The sequence below is a fragment of the Muntiacus reevesi genome, chromosome 7 (genome assembly GCF_963930625.1).
Source record: "Muntiacus reevesi chromosome 7, mMunRee1.1, whole genome shotgun sequence".
In the NCBI taxonomy this organism is placed as follows: domain Eukaryota; kingdom Metazoa; phylum Chordata; class Mammalia; order Artiodactyla; family Cervidae; genus Muntiacus; species Muntiacus reevesi.
This window is the reverse complement of record NC_089255.1, coordinates 97,234,716-97,255,522: the sequence shown is the minus strand read 5'-3', so window position 1 is coordinate 97,255,522 and position 20,807 is coordinate 97,234,716. Positions and strand designations below refer to the sequence as shown.

Here is a 20,807-nt window from a genome sequence, read left to right as displayed (position 1 = left end):
TGGACCAGGGACTGAACCCATGTCCCTTGCGTTGGCAGGCAAGTTCCAACCCCTGCACCACCAGGGAAGTCCTGTGTTGATGATTCTTTACTGTCTCATAACCGTTCCAGGAGCTGGGCGCGTTTTCTCCGTTTTGTAGATGACAGCTCTGACGGTTAGACAAGACCCTGCCCCGGTCAGTCGGCCTGTGGGTGACCGAGCCCGCATTCAGACCCAGGCCTCGTGCCTCCAGAACTCAGACCCTCGCTCCGCCGTGGCCGGGGAGCCGAGCCCAGCCTGTGCTGGATCCAGCAGGTTCCTGTCGGTGGAGGAGGAGGGGCTGGCCGCTCACCATCCCAGAGACGCGCTCTTGGGCTGGGGTCCGCGCGGTGCCCACCGCCGGCAGCCCGCCTCTCCCCAGAGCACAGGCTCTGCCCTCGAGCACCCACACAGCGCTGCTTTCTCACCAGGTGCCCTTCCTGCCAGGGAAGCACCCGAAGTCTTCCCATAGTCCCCCTGGAGGTTAAACCTCCGGGCTCCACTTGCAAGAATGCTGCGGAACGGCAGGAAAGGCATTTCATTCTCTCATCGACTCTTGGAAATAGTCAAGGTTCGTTTCGTTCTGACGCATGAGGATAGTGGAGCCTGGCTGTTCAGACTGCAAGGAGGTGGTTGTGCTGATGTGAAAGCTTTAGTTCAAGGATTTCTCAGTAAAGTGATATAAGAGGCATGCACGGAGGGGCTTCCCTGGTGGGCTAGTGGTTTAGACTCTGTCTGCCAGTGTAGGGGACATGGGTTCGATCCCTGGTTGGGGAGGATCCCACAGGCCACAGGGCAGCTAAACCCGTGCACCCCAACTACCGAGCCCATGCACCCTAGGACCTAGGCTCCACGGCAAGAGAAGGCACCGCAGAGAGAGGCCCGAACGCCACAGCTCGCGAGCAGCCCCTGCTCCCTGCAACTAGAGAACGCCCCTCCCACGGCAGTGAAGACCCGAGTAACCAAGAATAAATAAATCTTTAAACACTCAGTCATCAAGACGCATAACATTTTTTTAAAACAAGAGGCATGCAAGGAGAAGAGAGCATTTCTGGTGTGATGATAAAAACGAGTTACTAGGTAGGAAGGACTGCCTTGAAAATCATCCCGATTTGCTTCCAAATTAATTTGCTATTTGCTAAAAGCTATTTTCAGGCAATGATACCTTGTCTTGTGCAGGCCTAGCTTCAACTTTCATATTTGAAAGATGCATTTACCTAGGTCTCGTACTTGGATGAACTCCTGATGCGTATCCAGAAGGTACTGATGGAGAAAAATGGACTAGCACATGTCTTTAAAACCGCGATATGTCGGTCCTTTCTCTCGGCTTGTAATCACTGACCAGATGAAGGTTTTTATTTGACCCCTGTCTTCAACAGCACAAAAATAGTTCGCCTTACCTTGTAAGAAGTAAAACAGCAGACCAGTTTTTGTTTTACTTTCAAAGTTAGGTGCATTCCTAAATAATACCAGTTTGTATTAAATTCTTCCCCCTCCGCCACTGCCTCCTTCATCACACGAATCGTGCAAAACACATAGCTAGTCAGTCCACCCCAGAATGGTCCAGAAAAAAAATACCAAGCAGGATTTCCTTTACTTCTCATCATGGGGCCTGAGACCAGAGGGCTGATGCCCAAACCTGGGTCTCAGTTGTCATTCAGTTGCTTGGTCATGTCCAACTCTCTTCGACTCCATGGACTGCAGCACGCCAGGCCTCCCTGTCCATCACCAACTCCCGGAGTTTACTTAAACTCATGTCCGTCGAGTCGGTGATGCCATCCAACCATCTCATCCTCTGTTGTCCCCTTCTCCTCCCACCTTCAGTCCTTCCCAGCATCAGTGTTTTTCCAAAGAGTTGACTTTTCGCATCAGGTACCCAAAGTATTGGAGGTTCAGCTTCAGCATCAGTCCTTCCAATGAATATTCAGGGTTGGTTTCCTTTAGGATTGACTGGTTTGATCTCCTTGTTGTCCAAGGGACTCTCAAAAGAGTCTTCTCCAACAGCACAGTTCAAAAACATCAGTTCTTTGGTGCTCAGCCTTCTTTATGGGTCTCAGAAATTATATAAAAAATGAAACCAGGAAATCGAGATCCAACTAAGACTTTATTAAGATCCAGGTGTCAACACCCAGTAGTTGGAAGCGAGGAAGCCACTAGAGGCCCAAGAGTGACGAGCAGAGAAGTCAGCCATGGAGGAGGTGCTGAGGGTGGACGTCTGATAGTATGTAACCCAGAGATTCTGTCCATGTGATCCCAGCCCCGAGGGACCTGCGTGGTCAGAACCATTTTCATGACGCTAAGGCAGTTTGCCTCGTCTCCCTCTGCGGACATTTGCATTGATGGTGCAGAGTCGGCGATCGGTAACCCTGCTGAACTGTTTCATCTGGTCTTAGCGTGTATCAAGGCAGTAGCACCACACTGCACTGGTAGTCATTGTGTCCTTCATCACTCGGCCCTCACAGCTAAAGAATAACAATAAAGTCAGTTTCACTTAAGAATATCCTGGATGAAGCAATAAAAAATTGTGTTATTAAATCTTAATCCTCAACTACCCATCTCTTTTTTTTTTTTTTTTTTAACATTCTGAGATGTATCCATATAGCATTTCTATTACATGCCAAGGCATGGTGGTTATCTCCAGGAAACACACTTGCACAATTGTTTTTTAAGTTGAGATCATGACTGGCCACTGTTTTAATGGAATACCATTTTTATTTGAAAGAATGACTGACAGAAAAACTACAGTTATTAAGACTTGAGTATTTGGTCTAAATTTCCTTGAAAATGAGCGAAGGGAGCCTGTCATTTCAAGGAAAACAACTGACAGTATTTGTTGCCAAGGCTAAAATTCAAGTTTTCATGTGAAAATTAGAATTTGGGAAACTTGTATCCACCACTGTGAACTTGACAGTTTCTCAATATTAAAAGACTTTATTGACACATTCAGTGGTGATACAAATGTAGTTCTAAAAATATTGTATAATGAAATGTTTTAGAAGATCTGTGTAACTCAATGAATTAATATTTTTCAGATAACCAATGTATGATGTTACAAAAGCATGGTTGGGCAAAAGATCCATTGAAAGGACAAAATACACTGAAGGGTTTTAATGTAGCAGAGTATGAAAAGGTAATTGATATGGTCTCAAATTATACATTGTAGCTCGCCTTTTAAGAAATTACTGCTATTGAGTTATAGTGTGATATAAAAATAAGTATCTGCAGTTATAGGGAAAGCCTATTAAAATACTCCTCCCTTTTCAACTATATATCTCTGTGAGGCTGTATTTTTTTTATACACTACAATCATAATGCCACAAAGAATTGAGAAGAAGAAATAAGAATCCAGCTATACTATAGTAAGCATTCCTAAGACCCACAAAAAATGTAAAATAATTCTCTTATCACTACTTGTTTTGGAAAATTTGCTTACTTTTCATGAAAAATATTTATGTTAAAAGGTCATGAACTTATTATTTTTTTAATTAATTAATGTTTTAAATGTTTCCAGTTTTAATTTCTAGTATAACTATTAATAGATATAAGGCATGTAAACAGAAGTCTTTGGAATTGTCAATTTTTAAGCATTTAAAAGAATCCTGAGTTAGAAAGTTTGAGAACAACTGATTCAGTGCATGTAGAATACCTACCATGTACTGGGCTGGGCTGGTATAGGGAAAGTATGGTTATTGGACAGACGTGGGTCCTGCCCACAGAACGGACAGTCACCTACAGTTCAACAGGCGATTCCCACAGTCTGGCAAGTGCCATGGTAGGAAAGGCAAAAGGTGATGTTTTGTTGGCACCTGGCCCTATGTTGGGAAGACTTCCAGGAGGAATGAATGTCTCTGGTGATGCTTGAAGGATGAGTCAGGTTAGCCAGACAGAGAGCTTGATGGCTTTGGGTGTACGGAAAAGCATGTGTTTAGACTAAGGTCCCCGTGCCAGAGGTCGTGACTTCACTGCAGAGTGAAAGGAGTGGTGTGTAACGGGGGCACGGGGGAGGGGAGGGGAGACGCGGACCTGGGCTGGGAGATGGTAGCCCCCTTGTCAAGGGCTTTGGGAGTCCAGGTGTGAGGTGTGAGGTCTTCCCCCAAGGAGAAAGGGGGCGGTTAAGTCAGGACAGTGACATCAGATTGCATTTTAGACAGGTCTCTCTGCCGAGAGCATGGAGGTCTTGCCCCCATGGCAGCCAAATCAAGAGATCATGGAACCTGGGCTATGGCATGCAGGGTATTGGACAGATGTGGACAGATTTAAGGGGCATTTGTGTGGAGACGTTTACAGACATTTGCGTTTACAGGTAAACAGATTGGGTGCAGTTAATGACGGACGGGTAGGCATCAAGACTGAATTTAGATCATTTGTGTCATTTTTTAGATTCCACATATAAGTAATGGAACAATGAACTTATATACAAAACAGAAGTAGACTCACAGATGTAGGAAACAAACGTGGCTACCCCAGGGGAAAGGGAAGGGGTAACTTAGGAGTTTGGGATTCACAGATACACAGATGCTCTCTATATATTATATATATTTTATACTTGATACAAAATAAATAAACAGCCAGGATCTACTATATAACACATGGAACTATATTCAATACCTTGTTATAACCTCTAATGGGAAAGAATCTGAAAAAGGATGCATACATATATCTGAATCACTGCTGTACACTTCAAAGTAACACAACATTGCAAATCAACTATATGTCAATTAAAAAAAATTTTTTTTTACTAAGATCCCACATGCCATGCAAAGACCAGATTTGGGTTTCAGATTTATCACCTGGGAGTCATGATGAAGTTCACTGACAGAAGGAAAATGGAAGGCGCAGGTTACTAGAGGAGGAGGATGCATTCCATTGAGCCATCCCCGAGTTATCCAAGAAGAGATGCCCAGTCTATTCCCACACATCTGACAGTTATTAGCGTGTGAACGGGAACTGAAGACGCTGGGTGAGTGGGCTCTTGCAGAGAGAAGAATTTAAGCAAGAAGGGAAGACTGTCTTAAGAGAGAATCATGGGAAGCACCAGTATCACCAATATTTAGGGTTGTGACAATTTAAAACAAGGTAAAAGGTAAGGCAAGGAAATCAAACCAGTCCATCCTAAAGGAAGTTCACTGAATATTCATTGGAAGGACTGATCCTGAAGCTCCAATACTCTGGCCACCTGATGCAGAGAGCTGACTCTTGGAAAAGACCCTGATGCTGGGAAAGACCAAAGGCAAGAGCAGAAGGGGACGACAGGATAAGATGGTTGGATGGCATCACCGACTCAATGGACATGGCTTTGAGCAAACAACGGGAGATGGTGAAGGACAGGGAAGTCTGGCGTGCTGCAGTCCACTGAGTCACAAAGATTGAACACGAATCAGCAACTGAACAACCACAATAAAGAGTGTGCAGAGATGGCTGAGAAGAGTGCTCAGAAAGTCGAGAACCCAGAGACTGTGTGGTCACTGAGGCCAAGGGGGCAGAGGAGGGAGGAGGGGTCAGTGAGGACCAGTGTCGTCGGTAAGTCAGAGAGCCGGGACTCCCTGGTGGTCCGGTGGTTAAGAATCTGCCTTTCAAGGCAGGGGGCGCTGGCTCAGCCCCTGGTCGGGGAGCTGAGACCCCACGTGCTGTGGGGCAACTCAGCCCACAGCCCACAGCAGAGACCCTGCACACGGCACCTGCGGCCTGAAGCAGCCAGAAGTCTAAGTAAACACGTAAATGAAAAGTCAGAGGCGGGATTCAGAGGGCTGTCTAGACTGAGCAGTGAGGAAGTGCGTGTTGAGTCCTTGAGTCCTTGCCAGTATCCAGAGGAGCATCAGGGGACGATGGTTAGGCTCCAGGAACCGGAAGAGCAAGAAGAGGGGAGGGGAGACAGGAAAAGGGGTCGTGGGCGGGCGGGGAGAGAGAACTGAGAGAACTGTTACAGCAGCAGCTCCCTGGGGCGGAGCCCATCGGCAGAGAAGGCTGAAGATGCAGGAGACAAGGGGACATCAGCAGTGAGCTTCCAGAACGCCGAGCAGAGACACGCGTTCGGGGAACGGCTGGAGGGGAGTTGGGTCGCCAGCAGAGAACCGAGCTTCGAGCTTCAGTTATGGCGCAGGGTGGAGTGAGCATCAACTGGATAAGTCGTCATGGTTTGGATGAGGGTTGGAAAGGAATCTCCAGACACAACAGTGTTTCAGACAGGGGTGAGTTCATTAAGAACAAAGAGCAGAGCTATCGTGGGCACTGCGAGCACAGCGGGCTAACCCCCCGACAGACCAGGAGGGTCGACCGTTGGAACAGCGGGCCAGCTCGCGAGGGCACCCCCTTTTCATGGTGCATTGCCAACTTCTATAGCCTTAAGACAAAGAAGATTCCTGCTGGAAGGGTGCCATTAGGTGACTGATGAAGGGGTCAGGGAGCTGGCCGGTTTGGATCAGGGGAGCTCATGGCAATCTGATCTGGAGATGACGTTGCCGTGCGGCTCCGTGTCTGTGGCCTTGATACGAGGCCTCACACCTCTGACCTTGGTATAGGGCTCCACCAGAGTTAGGGTATTCAGTTCAGTCGCTCAGTTGTGTCCAACTCTTTGTGACCCCATGGACTGCAGCACGCCAGGCCTCTCTGTCCATCACCAACTCCCGGAGTTTACCCAAACTCATGTCCATCAGTCCGTGATGCCATCCAACCATCTCCTCCTCTGTCATCAAAGTTAGGATATAGCACAGTTTAATTAGAGGCAGAAGTCCCATGGCACCCACTGGAAAGGTTTAGGAGAGTAGTGGGAGTTTGGATCAAAGGAGGCAAAAAGCCCAGAGCAGCGTGAGGAAGAAGAGAGGGGAGTCTGGAAGGCTTGGGGGGCTCCCCAGAGTGGCCAAGCGTAGCAGTTGCTGGGGAGACAGGCAGGGTACACAGAGAACTAGATCTTATTTTAGATACTGGTAATTTAATCACAGCCATCTTTTCTTTTTACACAATGATGCATTTATATCACAACCTAAAAATTACCCTTAACAATAGTGATTCTTTAAAAAAAAAACAACAACAAAAAACCAAAACATCGTTTTCTGGCTAAATTCAAATTATTCCTGTGTGTTCTGTTGTTTACTTTTTTGTTCACCAGGTTAAACCTTCAACTCTGTTCCTGCCGTTAGGAGTCCCCTGTGTAGAAAAATCTATTCATTATGAACACATTTATTGCTTCATTGAGTTGCCTATTTAAAATGCAGAGAACCACAAATTAAATGTAGTGCTTTTCCATTTTGAAAAAAGTGGATGAATGGGTACCATTTTCTTGAATACATGGTGTTTGTCTTATATAATTAACAGTCCAGATTCATAGGCTAGCAGATGCCAATCCTTGCTTGTTTTGATACTTGCTCCTTATTCAAAGGGATGCTCCCTGAGACTTGCACGTGCCATGTTCCGCATCAGGGGAAATGATAAGACAGACGTAATGGAAAGCGTTGATTTGGGAGGACAGCCAAGCTAAGTGATCAGCAGATACTGGTCTCCAAAACCTCTTTCTCTGAAGTTAATTATGCAAAGTATGAGACAGTTTCTTTGTTGAAATTGTAAAATAGAATATTTCAAGTAGACTAAACATAATATTAAGCCATTAAATACTTCTATTAACATATTCTAAGTCTACAGTTCAGTTCAATTCAGTCGCTCAGTCGTGTCTGACTCTTTGTGACCCCATGAACCGCAGCACGCCAGGCCTCCCTGTCCATCACCAACTCCCGGAGTTTACTCAAACTTATATCACGGAGTCGGTGATAGCATCCAACCATCTCATCCTCTGTTGTCCCCTTCTCCTCCTGCCTTCAATCTTTCCCAGCATCAGGGTCTTTTCAAATGAGTCAGTTGTTTGCATCAGGTGGCCAAAGTATTGGCGTTTCAGCTTCAGCATCAGTCTAAGTCTACAGCCATGTACTAAATATTTATTATATTTAAGACCTTGGTGTTTGTTCCTGATACCTTCTTTAATGTTGTTGTTCATTCGGTAACTCATGTCTGACTCTGCAACCCCGTGGACTGCAGCATGCCAGGCTTCCCTGTCCTTCACCATCTCCCAGAGTTTGCTCAAACTCACGTCCATTGAGTTTGTGATGCCATCCACCATCTGTCCCTCTGTCGTCTCCTCCTCCTGCCTTCAATCTTTCTCAGCATTAGGGTCTTTTCTAATGTGTCGACTCTTTGCATCAGGTGGCCAGTGTATTTAGCATCAGTCCTTCCAATGAATATTCAGAGTTGATTTCCTGTGTGGAGAGGACTCTTGAGAGTGCCTTGGACTGCAAGGAGATTGAACTGGTCAATCCTAAAGGAAAGCAACCTTGAGTATTCCTTAATGATATATCCTAATTTCTCTAGATTTCTAGTATTGGTAAATGAGAATATCCCTGTGTTGAGGATGTAGAAGTGAGGACTACATTTCAGGATAAGGGCCCTGTCAGATATGACGCATGCAGTTAATGCTTAGTGGTTCTGATCTGGAGGTCAGAGTATTTGTTTTTGAGCATTCATTTGTTTAAAAAAAAAAAAAAAGATCACTCATTACTTTTAAGAAGTATTTACTCACTTAATTTGTCTGCGTTAGTTCTGGCATTCGGGGTCTTCGATCTTCCCCGCAGCACGTGGGGTCTAGTTCCCTGACCAGGGATGGAAGCCAGGCCCCTGCATTGGGAGCTCAGAGTCTTAGCCACTGGACCACCAGGGAAGTCCTCAGAGTTGTTTTCTTTTTTTTCTTTTTTAATTTCTTCCCATTGTAACCCCAAGAGGCCATCTGAACCATTTCTTACCATGTAGAAACGGGTTCTCCTGTCAGTATTCAGGCTGGGGCAGGCTAACAGAGAGAGCTGAGTCTTCCACGTCACGCTCCCAGCCACACCATCTGTCACAGACAGAAGCCCTTCCTCTCTCTGGCTGTCTCAAGCTGATTCTGTTGATACTTGGGTCTTGCTTTGTTCTGACTTGGCCTCCACTCTTCCCTCACTCAACATTTCCAGTGACATCCCTGGAGCCCTTTTTCCATTCTAAACGAGCTTGCCTACAGCCTTAACTGAGGGGTGCAACCTCGCATCTGCCTTCTTGTTTTCACTGACATCTGTCCCTTCTCAAGTGCTTTGTTCAGTTCCTCTTCTGAAGGAAAAGAAAATGAAAGTGTTAATCGCTCAGTTGTGTCCGACTCTCTGTGACCCCATGGACTGCAGCCCACCAGGCTCCTCTGCCCATGGAATTTTCCAGGCAAGCATACTGGAGCCGGTTGCCATTTCCTTCTCTGGGGGATCTTCCCGACCCAGGGATTGAACCCGGGTCTCCCACACTGTGGGCAGATTCTTTACCGTCTGAACCCCCAGTGAAGCATGGGGAAGGAGCACTGCTTCTTGTTGGTTTTTTGCTGCCCCACTAGGCATGCGGATCTTAGATCCCGGACCAGGAACGGAACTGCTGCCCCCTGCAGTGGCGGCATGGCGTCCTGCCCACTGGACCACCCCGGAAGTCCCGGGAACACTGCTCCGGAAGTCCAGGAACACTGCTCCGGAAGGGCAGTGCTGTCTGGAGACCGACAGTTCCGGCCCTGTGGTAGCCCCTCCCTTTTTGATCGTCCTCCAACCGGACTGGTTTGCTCCCCGCGTCCGTGACCGTGTCACCCGTCCCGCCCCAGGTCACCTGCCTCACCTAGCGCCTCTTCCCAAACCCAGAGCCCTGACACCGTCCTGGGTGCCGCTCAGTGCTTCAGATTCCAGATTCACTCTCAGCTCCGGCGACCTTCGTCTCCGTGACTTTACCAACGGCTCCCCTAGCAGGGCCTGTTTAGCCCTACTGGTATCTGGACCGTTACCAGGAGGTTCACTCTCTAAACCCCACGTTCAAAGAGCTCCTCCACGAGTCAGGACCTCTGACACAAACCCGCTGGTCGGGCAGTAGCGAGCATCGGTGTGTTTCTAGCTTCTCTGTGGAGAGGTTTCTGGGCTTTCCTTGTGGCTCGGCTGGTGAAGAATCCGCCTGCAAGCGGGAGACCTGGGTTCACTCCCTGGGCTGGGAAGATTCCTCTGGAGAAGGGAAAGGCTACCCACTCCAGTATTCTGGCCTGGAGAATTCCGTGGACTGTCTTCCATGGAGTCCCAAAGAGTGGGACACGGCTGAGCGACTTCACTTTCACTCTCTTTGGCGGAAGGAAAAATCCTTTATACGCCAAACCAGCTCAGTTTTTTTCATTTCTGAAGAGGTGTTGGCCTTCTTTGAATGTTTGTCCCTATTCGTGTAAATTGTTCGCATTGTTTGGCTCCCTTAATCGGATGTTTTCAGCATTACATTTTTTCTTCTCCTTTTCTCCCCTCCTTTTGAAACTTCTTTTAATGTCAGTTCTTTCCCTTACGTCTTTTCCTTAACTTTTTCTCCTTACGTCTGTCTCCGTAATTATTTTGTTTGCTTGTTTTTCCCCTTACTTTTATTTTTTTTTTTTTAAATCTCTCTCTACTGCATCCTGGAAGATTTTCTTAGTTTTGTCTTCCAGTTTATTTAATTTCTCTTAAGCTGTATTGAACTTGCTAACCATAGTTTTTCACTCCAAGATTTTCAGTTGGTTTCTTTTCCTTTCTGCCTCTCCTTTTCATAACCTTCTGGTTTCACAGCCTTGTTTGATAGCTGTGGGGGAGCGCGGCCCTGTCCCTGAGAAGGAGCCTCACGTGCCCGTGTGTGCACAGCCAGCCCCCCATGGGAGTGAATCCGCACGGCCCCCCGTGGCCACCCCTGGTGGGCCCCCAGGAGGAGGGCGGCCCGGGCAGAGTGTGCGGAGGGCTGCTTCGGTGGGGAGCTTCGGGCCCCAGGACCTGCGTGGGGATCTGAAAGGTGGGTGGCGGGGGACGGAGGCCGGGCCCCACCGACTCCTTTCAGGGAGGAGGGTCAGAGCCGAGCCCTCGAGAATTCGGCGCCCAGGGCGGGTGCCCTCTGGCCGGGTCTGGTGCTGGTCCCGTCGCCTGATGTCATCTTCCCGAGGCCTCCGGTCCTTCCCCTGGGTGCTTCCCGGACTGCCCGTCTCCCGCCCCGGTCTGCTCTGGATCCCCTGGCCCATCAACTCTCAGCCAGACCCCCCACTGCTTCGCCCCCTTGTCTTCGCATCTCTCCTGTCTGGCGGCCCAGGTCTCCACCTTCTGCCTCGTGCTCAGCTTGGAGACGGCCTGCCGGGTGAGCCGTGCAAGCCGCGTAGCATCCCAGGGACCTCGGGGCCGCGGCTTCCTCCTGGCTCCCCTGGAAACGTTTTCAAGCCTCCACCTCTTCTCAGACTTCTGCCCTACCTCTTCTCCGGCACTCTCAGCGAACGGCCTTGCTCCCCGTTTCTCTAAGAAAATAGAAATCACCAAAATGACAACGTCTTACTTCCGGTCTCCCTCTGCAGTTTTACTCTCGAGATGATGACGGCTGTGAGGATAAGGATGGAGGGTAATAGCTAACTTTTCCCACCCGTAACTCCGATCTGCCGCGGACCCCCTCCTCCTGTCTCAGAGGGAGGAGGCTGCCTCCCCCAGCCCGCGCCGTCTGCGGCCGCAGGAGATCCAGCCACCCGGATCTCGGATTCTTCCCCTTTCCGCTTCCTGCGGACCTAAGAGCATCAGTGACCTCCTTTGTCTGACGTTCTGCATTTAAGCTGCAGTCTCTCCTCTGCCTCCCATTTCCAAATCCCCTCTAATCCATTGTGGTCTTATTTCTGCCCCGATAACTCCGCTGAGGCCACGCGGACCAGGGTCAGCGTCCCCTCTATTGGCCCAGCGAGTGGGTACATGAGTCCTTCCGCGCAGCATTTGGCACGAGTGAGCGCGCCCTCTGAGCATGCCCTTCACTCTCGACGTCCGTGCTCCTCCTGCTTTTCTGGCCAGCTGTCTGAGTCTCCTTCCCTTCTGTGTCGTCCTCCTCAGAGTTCTGCCCTCCGCTGCTCCTCTTCTCGCCCACTGAACTCTCAGCACTGGCTGGAGGAAGGTGCTCAGTCAATATCAAATTATGTATGCAAATCAAGGGGGCTTCCCCAGTGGCTCAGCAGGTAAGGAATCTGCCTGCAGTGTAGGAGACGTGAATTCGATCCCTGGGTGGGGAAGATCCCCTGGAGGCACGCATGGCAACCCGCTCCAGGATTCCTGCCTAGAGAATCCCATGGACAGAGGAGCCTGACGGGCTGCAGTCCATGGGTTCGCAAAGAGTGGGACACGACCAAAGTGACAGCATGCATACGGACACAGTGTATATACAGGCATCCTTATTGGATGGCCAGTTGACACATGGCTGATTTTTATTGGTTGACCACATTTTTATTTATTAAGACCACCCAGGCATCCCAGGTGGTGATAGTGGTAAAGAACCCGCCTGCCAATGCAGGAGATATAAGAGATGCAGGTTCGATCCCTGGGTCAGGAAGATCCCCTGGAGGCGGGCATGGCAACCCACTCCAGTATTCTTGCCTGGAGAATCCCATGGACAGAGGAGCCTGGCAGCTACAGTCCGTAGGGTTGCAGAGTGGGACACAACAGAAGTGACTGAGCACACGTACATGTATGCATATCAAGCAGTGGCTTCAAATTCAAGCAAGGTGCTCAAGGGTATGAGCAAGGAGGAGCAAACTTTTTCGGGAGGGATACACATTTCCAATTATAAGTGATGTATTACTTACTGCAGCTGGAGTCCACTGAGGGGAAAAAGCCGTAACAGCTTATTTCAGACCTAATGCAGCTATATGTTAGCAACAGAAATGATGTCGCTATCTTATTAGAAATACGACAAAGAGATTACTTAGCAGCTGTCTCCCGCACTGTCTTTTCATTTTGCTTTGTAGTTCTTGGCAGAGAATCTAGGAAAGAAAAAAATAAAATAATTAAGCCACACTGTTTTCCTAGACTAAATGATTTCTGCTCTTCTGAGAAACAGATCTTAAAAGGTGATGTATGTTCCATGATTATTAGAAATAGAACATTTTCAAAATTGTTCTTTTTCCCCCTAGAGACATGTGATTAAACTTTATGATCTTTTCTCTTCCAGGACTCATTGTAAAGTTTCTCTTAGCTCCATGTTCCAAACTCAAAACTCGAGGGCCAGACATCCGCCTCAGGTTCATAATTAGATCTTGAAACCACCCACTTTGAAAAAAAGAATTCCACAGAGAACTATTTAGGGCTCTCTTTTCATTGAGATAAAGAGATGCCACATGTTGAGCATTTATTTGTTTATTCATTCATTATTCATCCCCAAATAATTATGTTAACAGCCTCTTAAAGTCATCTTAGAATGGATATTATTTAATGTATGGAAGGATGCTTGGTAAGAGAGATGCTGAGTTTACTTCTTACTTTATTTGGCCTTTACCTGCCAGGGTTTCTTTTCCCCACCTTCAGGATGAGCTTGCTCGCAGGGCCCGCGTGGTTCCCTCCTGGGTCCTGCCTCCTCTGTCCTTGGCGCCGTCATTCTGATGGTGATTTGGGTTGTACTCTTTTTGTGCTGCTTTCATTTTCCCATCTTTGTGCGACTCTCTACTTAAGCAGAGGGAACCCTTACCAGTCCAGGGAAGGAGGGACTTGTCAAAGTTAAATCAGGAGTCAGGGCTCCCTGCCTGCTGATTCGTAGAGTTCATGTTTTCACAGCACAAGAACGAACTAAAGAGTGATCCTACGGCCACTTTAACTTTTACTGACGTGTCCAGAAATGGACAAGGCTAAAAGAGAGACAATGAGGCAGGTGCAGGTTTTGTAGAAAACATTGTTAACGCTTTCAATCTTCTGACGTTACCTATGTAGAGTAGAAGGCAGAACTGAATGCAGTGCCGAGCCCAGAGTAAGAGCCCAGTGCATGTTAGCACGGGGGTGGGAAGGTCGTTGCCTGCGGAAACGGAAAGGCGTGGCTCACGCTGGGTGGGGGTCATGGGGGTGGTGGGGCTTGTGGCAAAAGAGAGAGCTCCCAAGGTACCTAAAGGCATCCATGTTTAAAAAACTGAAAACCACGTGCTCCCCAAATGTAAACAGGTCCGGAGATTTAGTGTTGTCCCAGCTTGAGTGTCAGATCTCTGATGTATGCCTGTCTCTTGTCTTATTTCCTCTCTTCCCGTTCCACACGCTTCACTTCCCACCTCCATCCACCCCGTATCTCAGACTACTTGCTGCTTCAGCCAAGAGCTGCAGTCACAAAGTGTCTACCTCATTTCAAAGAATAACTAATGTCCATCAACAGATGAATGGATAAACAAGAAGTGGTGTATATATATATATATATATATTGTGTGTGTGTGTGTGTGTGTGTGTGTATGTGTTTACACAAAGGGATATTATCAGCCATCAAAGAGAATGAAGTAATGCCATTTGCAGCAACATGAATAGACCTAGAGATGATCATGTTAAGCAAAGTAAATCAGAAAGAGGAAGACAAATACATGATGAGATCGTTTATGTGTGGAATCTAAAATTTGATACAAATCAGCATATCTATGAAACAAAAACAGACTCACAGATACAGAGAACAGACCTGTGGTTGCAAAGGGTGGGGGTGGGGGTGTAGGGAAGGAAGGGTTGGGAGCTTGGAATTAGCAGAATTCCAAAATTAGGAGAGGCAAACTTATACATAGGATGGATAAACAACAAAGTCCTATTATATAGCACAGGGAACTGTATTCGGCATCCTGTGACAAGCCATAATGGAAAAGAATATGAAATAGAATATACATGTATATCTGAGCCACTTTGCTATACAGAAGAAATTCACACAATATTTTCAATCAGTTGTACTTCAATAAAATTAAAAAACAAAGACCAATCAGGAAATGTGCCTGGATTTGAGAGTGTTTGCTTACATGTGAACCAAGCGTCATTTAAACATTTTTAAAAAACTTTTCAAACTTTTTTAGTTTTTCTATTATGTATATAATACTTGTTCTTCATTTGAAAGTTCTAACAATATAGAAATAAATCAAGTAAAATGTTTCTTTCATCCTATCCTCTGCCAGTTTCATTTCCCAGATAAATATTATTAGCTGTTTGGTGTGTATTCATCCAGATTTTTTTCTGAGCATATGAAGTAGCATGTACATGCACAGACGGACAGGCACAGATTACGTATAGAACCCCAAAGAACTGGACACGACTGAGCGACTGAACTGAACTGAACTGAACAATATTATTAAAATGCTGTGTACCATTCTGCATATGTTACAGATTTTAGTAATAGTATGATTAGACCTCATTCTTTGTAACTGCCGTTTATCAATATAAACAGTTTATCAATATGTAATAGTTAACATAATCAGTCCCTATTGTGACATTTAAATTGCTTTAGCTTTTCTACTTTTCTGTATCCAGCTCTCTACAAGGACGTGTGATGGAGAACCCTCACTTTCACAACCAGACCCATGATCTTCTCCCTCAAACCTGCTTCTCTTAAGATTTTCCATCTTGGTTCACAGAACTGCACCGTCGCGGAACTCCATCCTTCCTGTCGCTCAGGCCCAGACCCTTGGGGGCGTCCCGGGTTCCTTTCTTTTTCTCCACGTCCACTGTGTCCGCACCAGCTCGGCTGCACGCTTCCACCGTTACCCAGCAGTCTGCTCCCAAGCCTCTTCTCCGCCTGCGTGTGCGTCAAAGTCGGGTCCGACTCTGTGTGACCCCACGGACTGCAGCCCGCCAGGCTCCTCTGTCCATGGGATTTCCCAGGCAAGAACACTGGAGCGGGCTGCCATTTCCTCCTCCAGGGGATCTTCCCGACCAGGGATTGAATCCCCGTCTCCTGAGTCTCTGAAACGGCAGGCAGATCCCTAACCACTGAGCCACTTGGGAAGCCCACTATTTGGTAGACTGTATGATTTTTCTTATTTTAAAAAAAGATGCATTTAAAAAATAGAACTTAACTTGAATGTAGTGGTGAGGGTACAAGTGAACAAAATCTTTCAATTCAAGGATTTTTCATCTGGGTTCCGTGAACGTAGACCTCTGATGGATATTTAGCCTCTTTTTAAATTAGAAACGTGGCCAACAAGCACCATCATCTTAGCAGCATCTCGGACTTTGTCACCAGCAGCTTGTAGCTGTTCAGTCGCTCAGTCGTGGCCGACTCTTTGGGCCCCTGTAGATTGCAGCACGCCAGGCTCCTTTCACCATCTCACGGCGTTTACTCAAACTCGCGTCCATCGAGTCGGTGACGCCCTCCAACCATCTCATCCCCTGTCACCCACTTCTCCCGCCTTCAAGGGCTCACAGATTTTGGCATCATAATTTAGGTGTTGTGGCTGTCTTGAACTCGTTCACCCTCTTCGCTGCTTTGGAATCACAGTGACTCCTCCTTGCCTTGAATCCTCCCTTTCCTCCTCCCACCACTGGGTATTGGTCTTGGCACTAGGTCTTGTTCTTTAATGTGTTAATAAAGAAGCACCTATAATATCTTCTTGCTAATTTGTTTTTTTAATACTCATATCTATTTCAGTATAATTGGCTTCATTTTATGCATTTAAAATTAGAGTCTTTATCAAACCGCCACAAGGGTCCATGGTGCACAAACATTTAAGAGCTCTGCTCGTCAAAGGAGCTACTGTTTGTTTGAAGGAGTAAGCTACTCAAACAGATCATCCCTGGGCAGTTTATAAAACTGAAGTGCCCCCAGATTTCAGTGCCAGGATAATAGATGCACGAATATGCAGGGCTGTTGTGCCTTTCAGTCATTCATCCCATGCTTATCTATTTATTTATTTAAATGATTCACCATCTCTTTTTATTCATTAGTTTCTTTTTAGGAACGCTCTGGCCCTTGTCCTGCGTCAGGCTTAGTTGCCCTGTGGCAGTGTGGGGTCTCACCTGACCAGGGGTCGGACCTGCGTGCCCTGCAGTGGGGGGCGGGCTGGACCCTCAGGGAGGTCCCCCAGGGCTTGTCTGTTAAGTGCTTCCGTAGCAGTGCTCTGCGTCGGAGCTCTGGGAGTCGGAGGTGCAGCTCTCTCCTCCCCCATGCGCCCTGTGGAGCCCTGAAAACGACTCTGACCCAGGCATGCACGGCAGAGCCGCTATCCCGAGCCTGTCCTGTCTCGACTTCCCTCTCTGCCCACCTCTGCACATCGGAGAGCTCAGGCCTCGCTCCTGACTTGCTTCTCCGGCCACGGGTTCTCCTTAGACGATCTTATGCCGGGATACAGCATCCAGCAGACCAGATCTCTCCCTAAGGTCCTGACTCACCCACGCTTAACGTCTCTGCCTGGGTACCTCATGGCCTCCCGAACTCCACACAAACAGATTTCTCCCTCCTGCTTCAGTAAGTGGCATCACTTTCCATCCTTTGGCCCAAGCTGAAAGTCGCCCAAGGGTCTTCCTTGAAGCCTCCCTTGCTTTTGCTTGCTTTCCCTTATCCTGAATCAGCAAGTAATGTTGGCTCTGTATTCATGGTGCCTTGTGACCGTGCTGTTCTGAGTGTGGTCGGCGATTGGTGCTGGCCCATGACGACTTAGGCGTGGACACTCAGCGGGCACCAGAAGCTTCTGTGCTGTTGAGCCTGTGTGTGCAGGCTCAGTCGTACCCAACTCTGCGTCCCCACGGACTGCAGCCCTCCAGGCTCCTCTGTCCATGGGATTCATTCTCCAGGCGAGAATACTGGGGTGGGTTGCCATTTCCTTCTCCAGGGGTTCTTCCCCACCCAGGGATTGAACACGTGTCTCTGGCATCTCCTCCACTGGCAGGCGGATTCTTTACCACTAGCGCCACCTGGGAAGTCAGAAGCTTTTAGAGCACTTTGAAATTGTCATGATGCCACGTTCACAATGGCAGACTCGTCTCACTGAACAGGGTGTAGACGACCTCAGTTCCGGTAAGCTCAAATAGTGAGTGATACACGGTGCAACTTATGTAGTAAATAACCCTGTGTGGTAGGACCAAGTTACAGTGTGTGATTATTTCTGATTGATTTATCAGCTGTACTCTCAACGTATCTAAAAATCTGTGGAAATGTAAGCCTTTCTTTTTATACCTTACGAGTTTTCATATATAATCAAAAATTTCATTTTTATTATTTCACATTGTTAGTTGATTAAGAAAATAAAATGTATGCTGGTCATTTTCACCCTCAGTTTACAGAAGGTAAAACGGGCCTCTCTGGAGTTTCTTTTGTTTGTTTGTCTGGTTTCTGGTGAGAAAATCCTTGTCATTTCTAAATGTGGAAAGAGTGTAAACCAAAAGGTGCGGGTGTGAGTGAGTTTGAAGAAGCAGACAAGAGTACATATTTGTTTTCTTCGGAACTGCGATCACTCACACCCCGAGTTCAGTTTATAGCTGTCACTGATGCTGACGTCCCGAAAGCATAATGCTTGGTGATTTGTAGAGACATACTGCCTATGATGCCGTGGAACCATCACAGTATATAAGGTGGTAGAATCCACAGTGACGCAAAAATATTTCTTTAATGCCATCCAAAAAAGTTCAGTTCAAAACCATGAAAATTTTTTGAACAAAAGGTATTGGATTCGAAAGCTGATTGAAGCAGATGTTCAGGGTTTCACATATAAACAGGAGGGCTTTACAAGCTTCTTGATAAGTAGCATTTCAGCTTGCCAAGACTAAAATCCATATACAGTTGGTGAGACATTGGTGAAAGATGGTTTCAAAGGTATTTGCTAGGAATGTTGTGCAAATCCCTAACACAGAGGGTAGCGCAAGTGCTGCTTCCAGAACCCCCACAGCTCAGCCTGTTCTGGAACCAGCTAACGGTGCAGAGGCTAACTCATGGGGCAATTACAGTCAGCAGTGTGTTTTTCCGTGGTAAGCACGGTCATTTCACTCATATTCCTGTTTATGTGCAGTTTGAACATGATGGTGATATGAAGGAAGAATTTCTTTTTTCAGCTCTGTCGCTGACAAACAACAAAGTCTGAACTGCGTAGATGAAGGATTAGATTGTCAACAAACGTTGACTGGAGTTTACATTTTGTGCAGGAGCAGGTTCCAATGGTGCAGAAAGCATCCTGAAGACGTCACCCTGATTTAGAGGCTGCACCAGAATGTAAATCAATAGATCATCTCTCTCATGAGAAAGTCTTGCCATGAAAAGAAATGTCGGTGGAACTAAACCATGGGCTGAGTGCCGTCCTAAAGATCACGATTAGGTAAAGGCTGCTGTGTTAAATTCCGAATTATGCTGTGTTACTTGATCCTGTGGAAGCAGACCATGAACAGCTGTTGCTACATGCTGAGGCATCAGGAGGATCAAGAGGACAATTGTTTGAGAATGTTCGATTTACAGAAGAACTCTGTACATTTCTGTAAAATCAGAAGACAGTTTGATCCTGGCCTGTTGAAGATATGAACTGGACAAGCAGGGCTGCTTATATATCTAATACCTTCAGTGTTTTTAACGATCTTGGTACTTCCATGCAAAGAAGAAACATGTTTATCAATAGCTGATAAGATCAAAGGGCAAAAAAGGAAAGCTAGGACCTTTCTACAGATCATTATGACATGCGTTCCATAATTTAGCAACGATCAATGCAAGCGATGATCTCAGTACTGCACATCCGTGAAAGGCTATCACAAAACACCTTAGATTTGATCAGGCATTTTGAATTTTATTTTCCATCAAAAGAAGATCTATGCCCAGAAAATTCATGGATCCAGAATCCATTTCTTTCATCAAAAGATAACTTAAATTTAACCATAACTTACAAGATATACTGCTAGAACTGGCTTCTGTTGAAGGATTTAAAGAACTCTGAAAACGTAGTAGCACTTTCTCCATTTTAGATAAAACTTTAAAATGAACAAACTGAGCTTGCTGAAATTGCTCTAAGACCTCTTCTGTTTCATTCTGTGAGACTAGTTTTTTTCCTATTCTTATTATCACCATCATATTATTATTATGAAAATAAAACTTAGAAATAGTTTAGATGTACTTGATCCCCTACAAGTAGCCTTGCTGGCAAACGCACCCAGGTTAGGAAAATTATCAAGCAAGCAGCAAGGCAATTCGCCACGTTAAAATTTTTATTGGGTGTGAGCTCAGTCATCTCCAACTCTTTGCCATCCGTGGACTGCAGCCCTCCAGGCTCCTCTGTCCATGGGATTCTCCAGGCAAGAGTACTGGGGTGGGTTGCCATTTCCTCCTTCGGGGGATCTTGCCGACCCAGGGAGCGGGTCGCTCTGGCATCTCCCGCATTGGCGGGGCTCTCCACCAGTTGTGCCACAGTATTTCTGGGCTCTGTGTTCATTCACAGTGTACCTATAGACACGTAACACGGGGATTCATTTTTTCCCTCAAAATGAAAAAAGTTACAAGTGTAATGGTGATCCTTGGTATTAGTTGCCTACATGCATACTTTCAATGAACAACATACGATTTTCATAGTCCTTTTTCTGTTTATTTTGGTACTATTTATTGCAATATAATTTCCTGTTGGTTGAACTAGGAATACAAAATTGCAGTTTTTATCTTGCATGTCTTTTTATTTCACTTTTCTAGTGATTCATTTTTATTAAGTTTTACCAAGTATCAGTTTGCAACACACTGGAAAATTTTTTGAAAGTGGTCCTTTACCAAAGAGAATTTAAGCAGGACTGCCTTAGGGGACTTAATAGAAAAATGAGACTTTTCATGAAAACATACCGTCTGAAAAGAATTAGTTCTCTTACCAAGTCTCTCAAACTATTAGACATGTTCTCAGTTACTTTACTTTGAACCAGAAAAGAGTGTTGGGCCCGAAGTAGCCTCAGTCAGTAGGAGATTTTGCTGCTTACAGAGGTCACCTAATGAAGTTGATGAATAAAGAAGAAAGGAAATTTCACATTGATCCAGTCTCCTGCCTGGTATTATTC

General features: G+C 46.5%; 1 protein-coding gene across 5 annotated transcripts in view; it reads left to right on the top strand.

Moving 5' to 3' along the window:
* Positions 1–20,807, top strand: part of EFCAB11 (EF-hand calcium binding domain 11) — a 161,632-nt gene that overhangs the window by 102,286 nt on the left and 38,539 nt on the right. Inside the window, exon 6 of one of the 5 annotated variants that reach the window (XM_065941295.1) lies at positions 18,936–20,782. The exons of the other annotated variants lie outside the window; for them this stretch is intronic. Coding sequence (XP_065797367.1) covers positions 18,936–18,987 — 52 coding nt within the window. The 3' untranslated portion in view covers positions 18,988–20,782. Of the gene's footprint in view, positions 1–18,935; positions 20,783–20,807 lie in introns of those variants that run through there. 5 annotated transcript variants of the gene reach the window in all.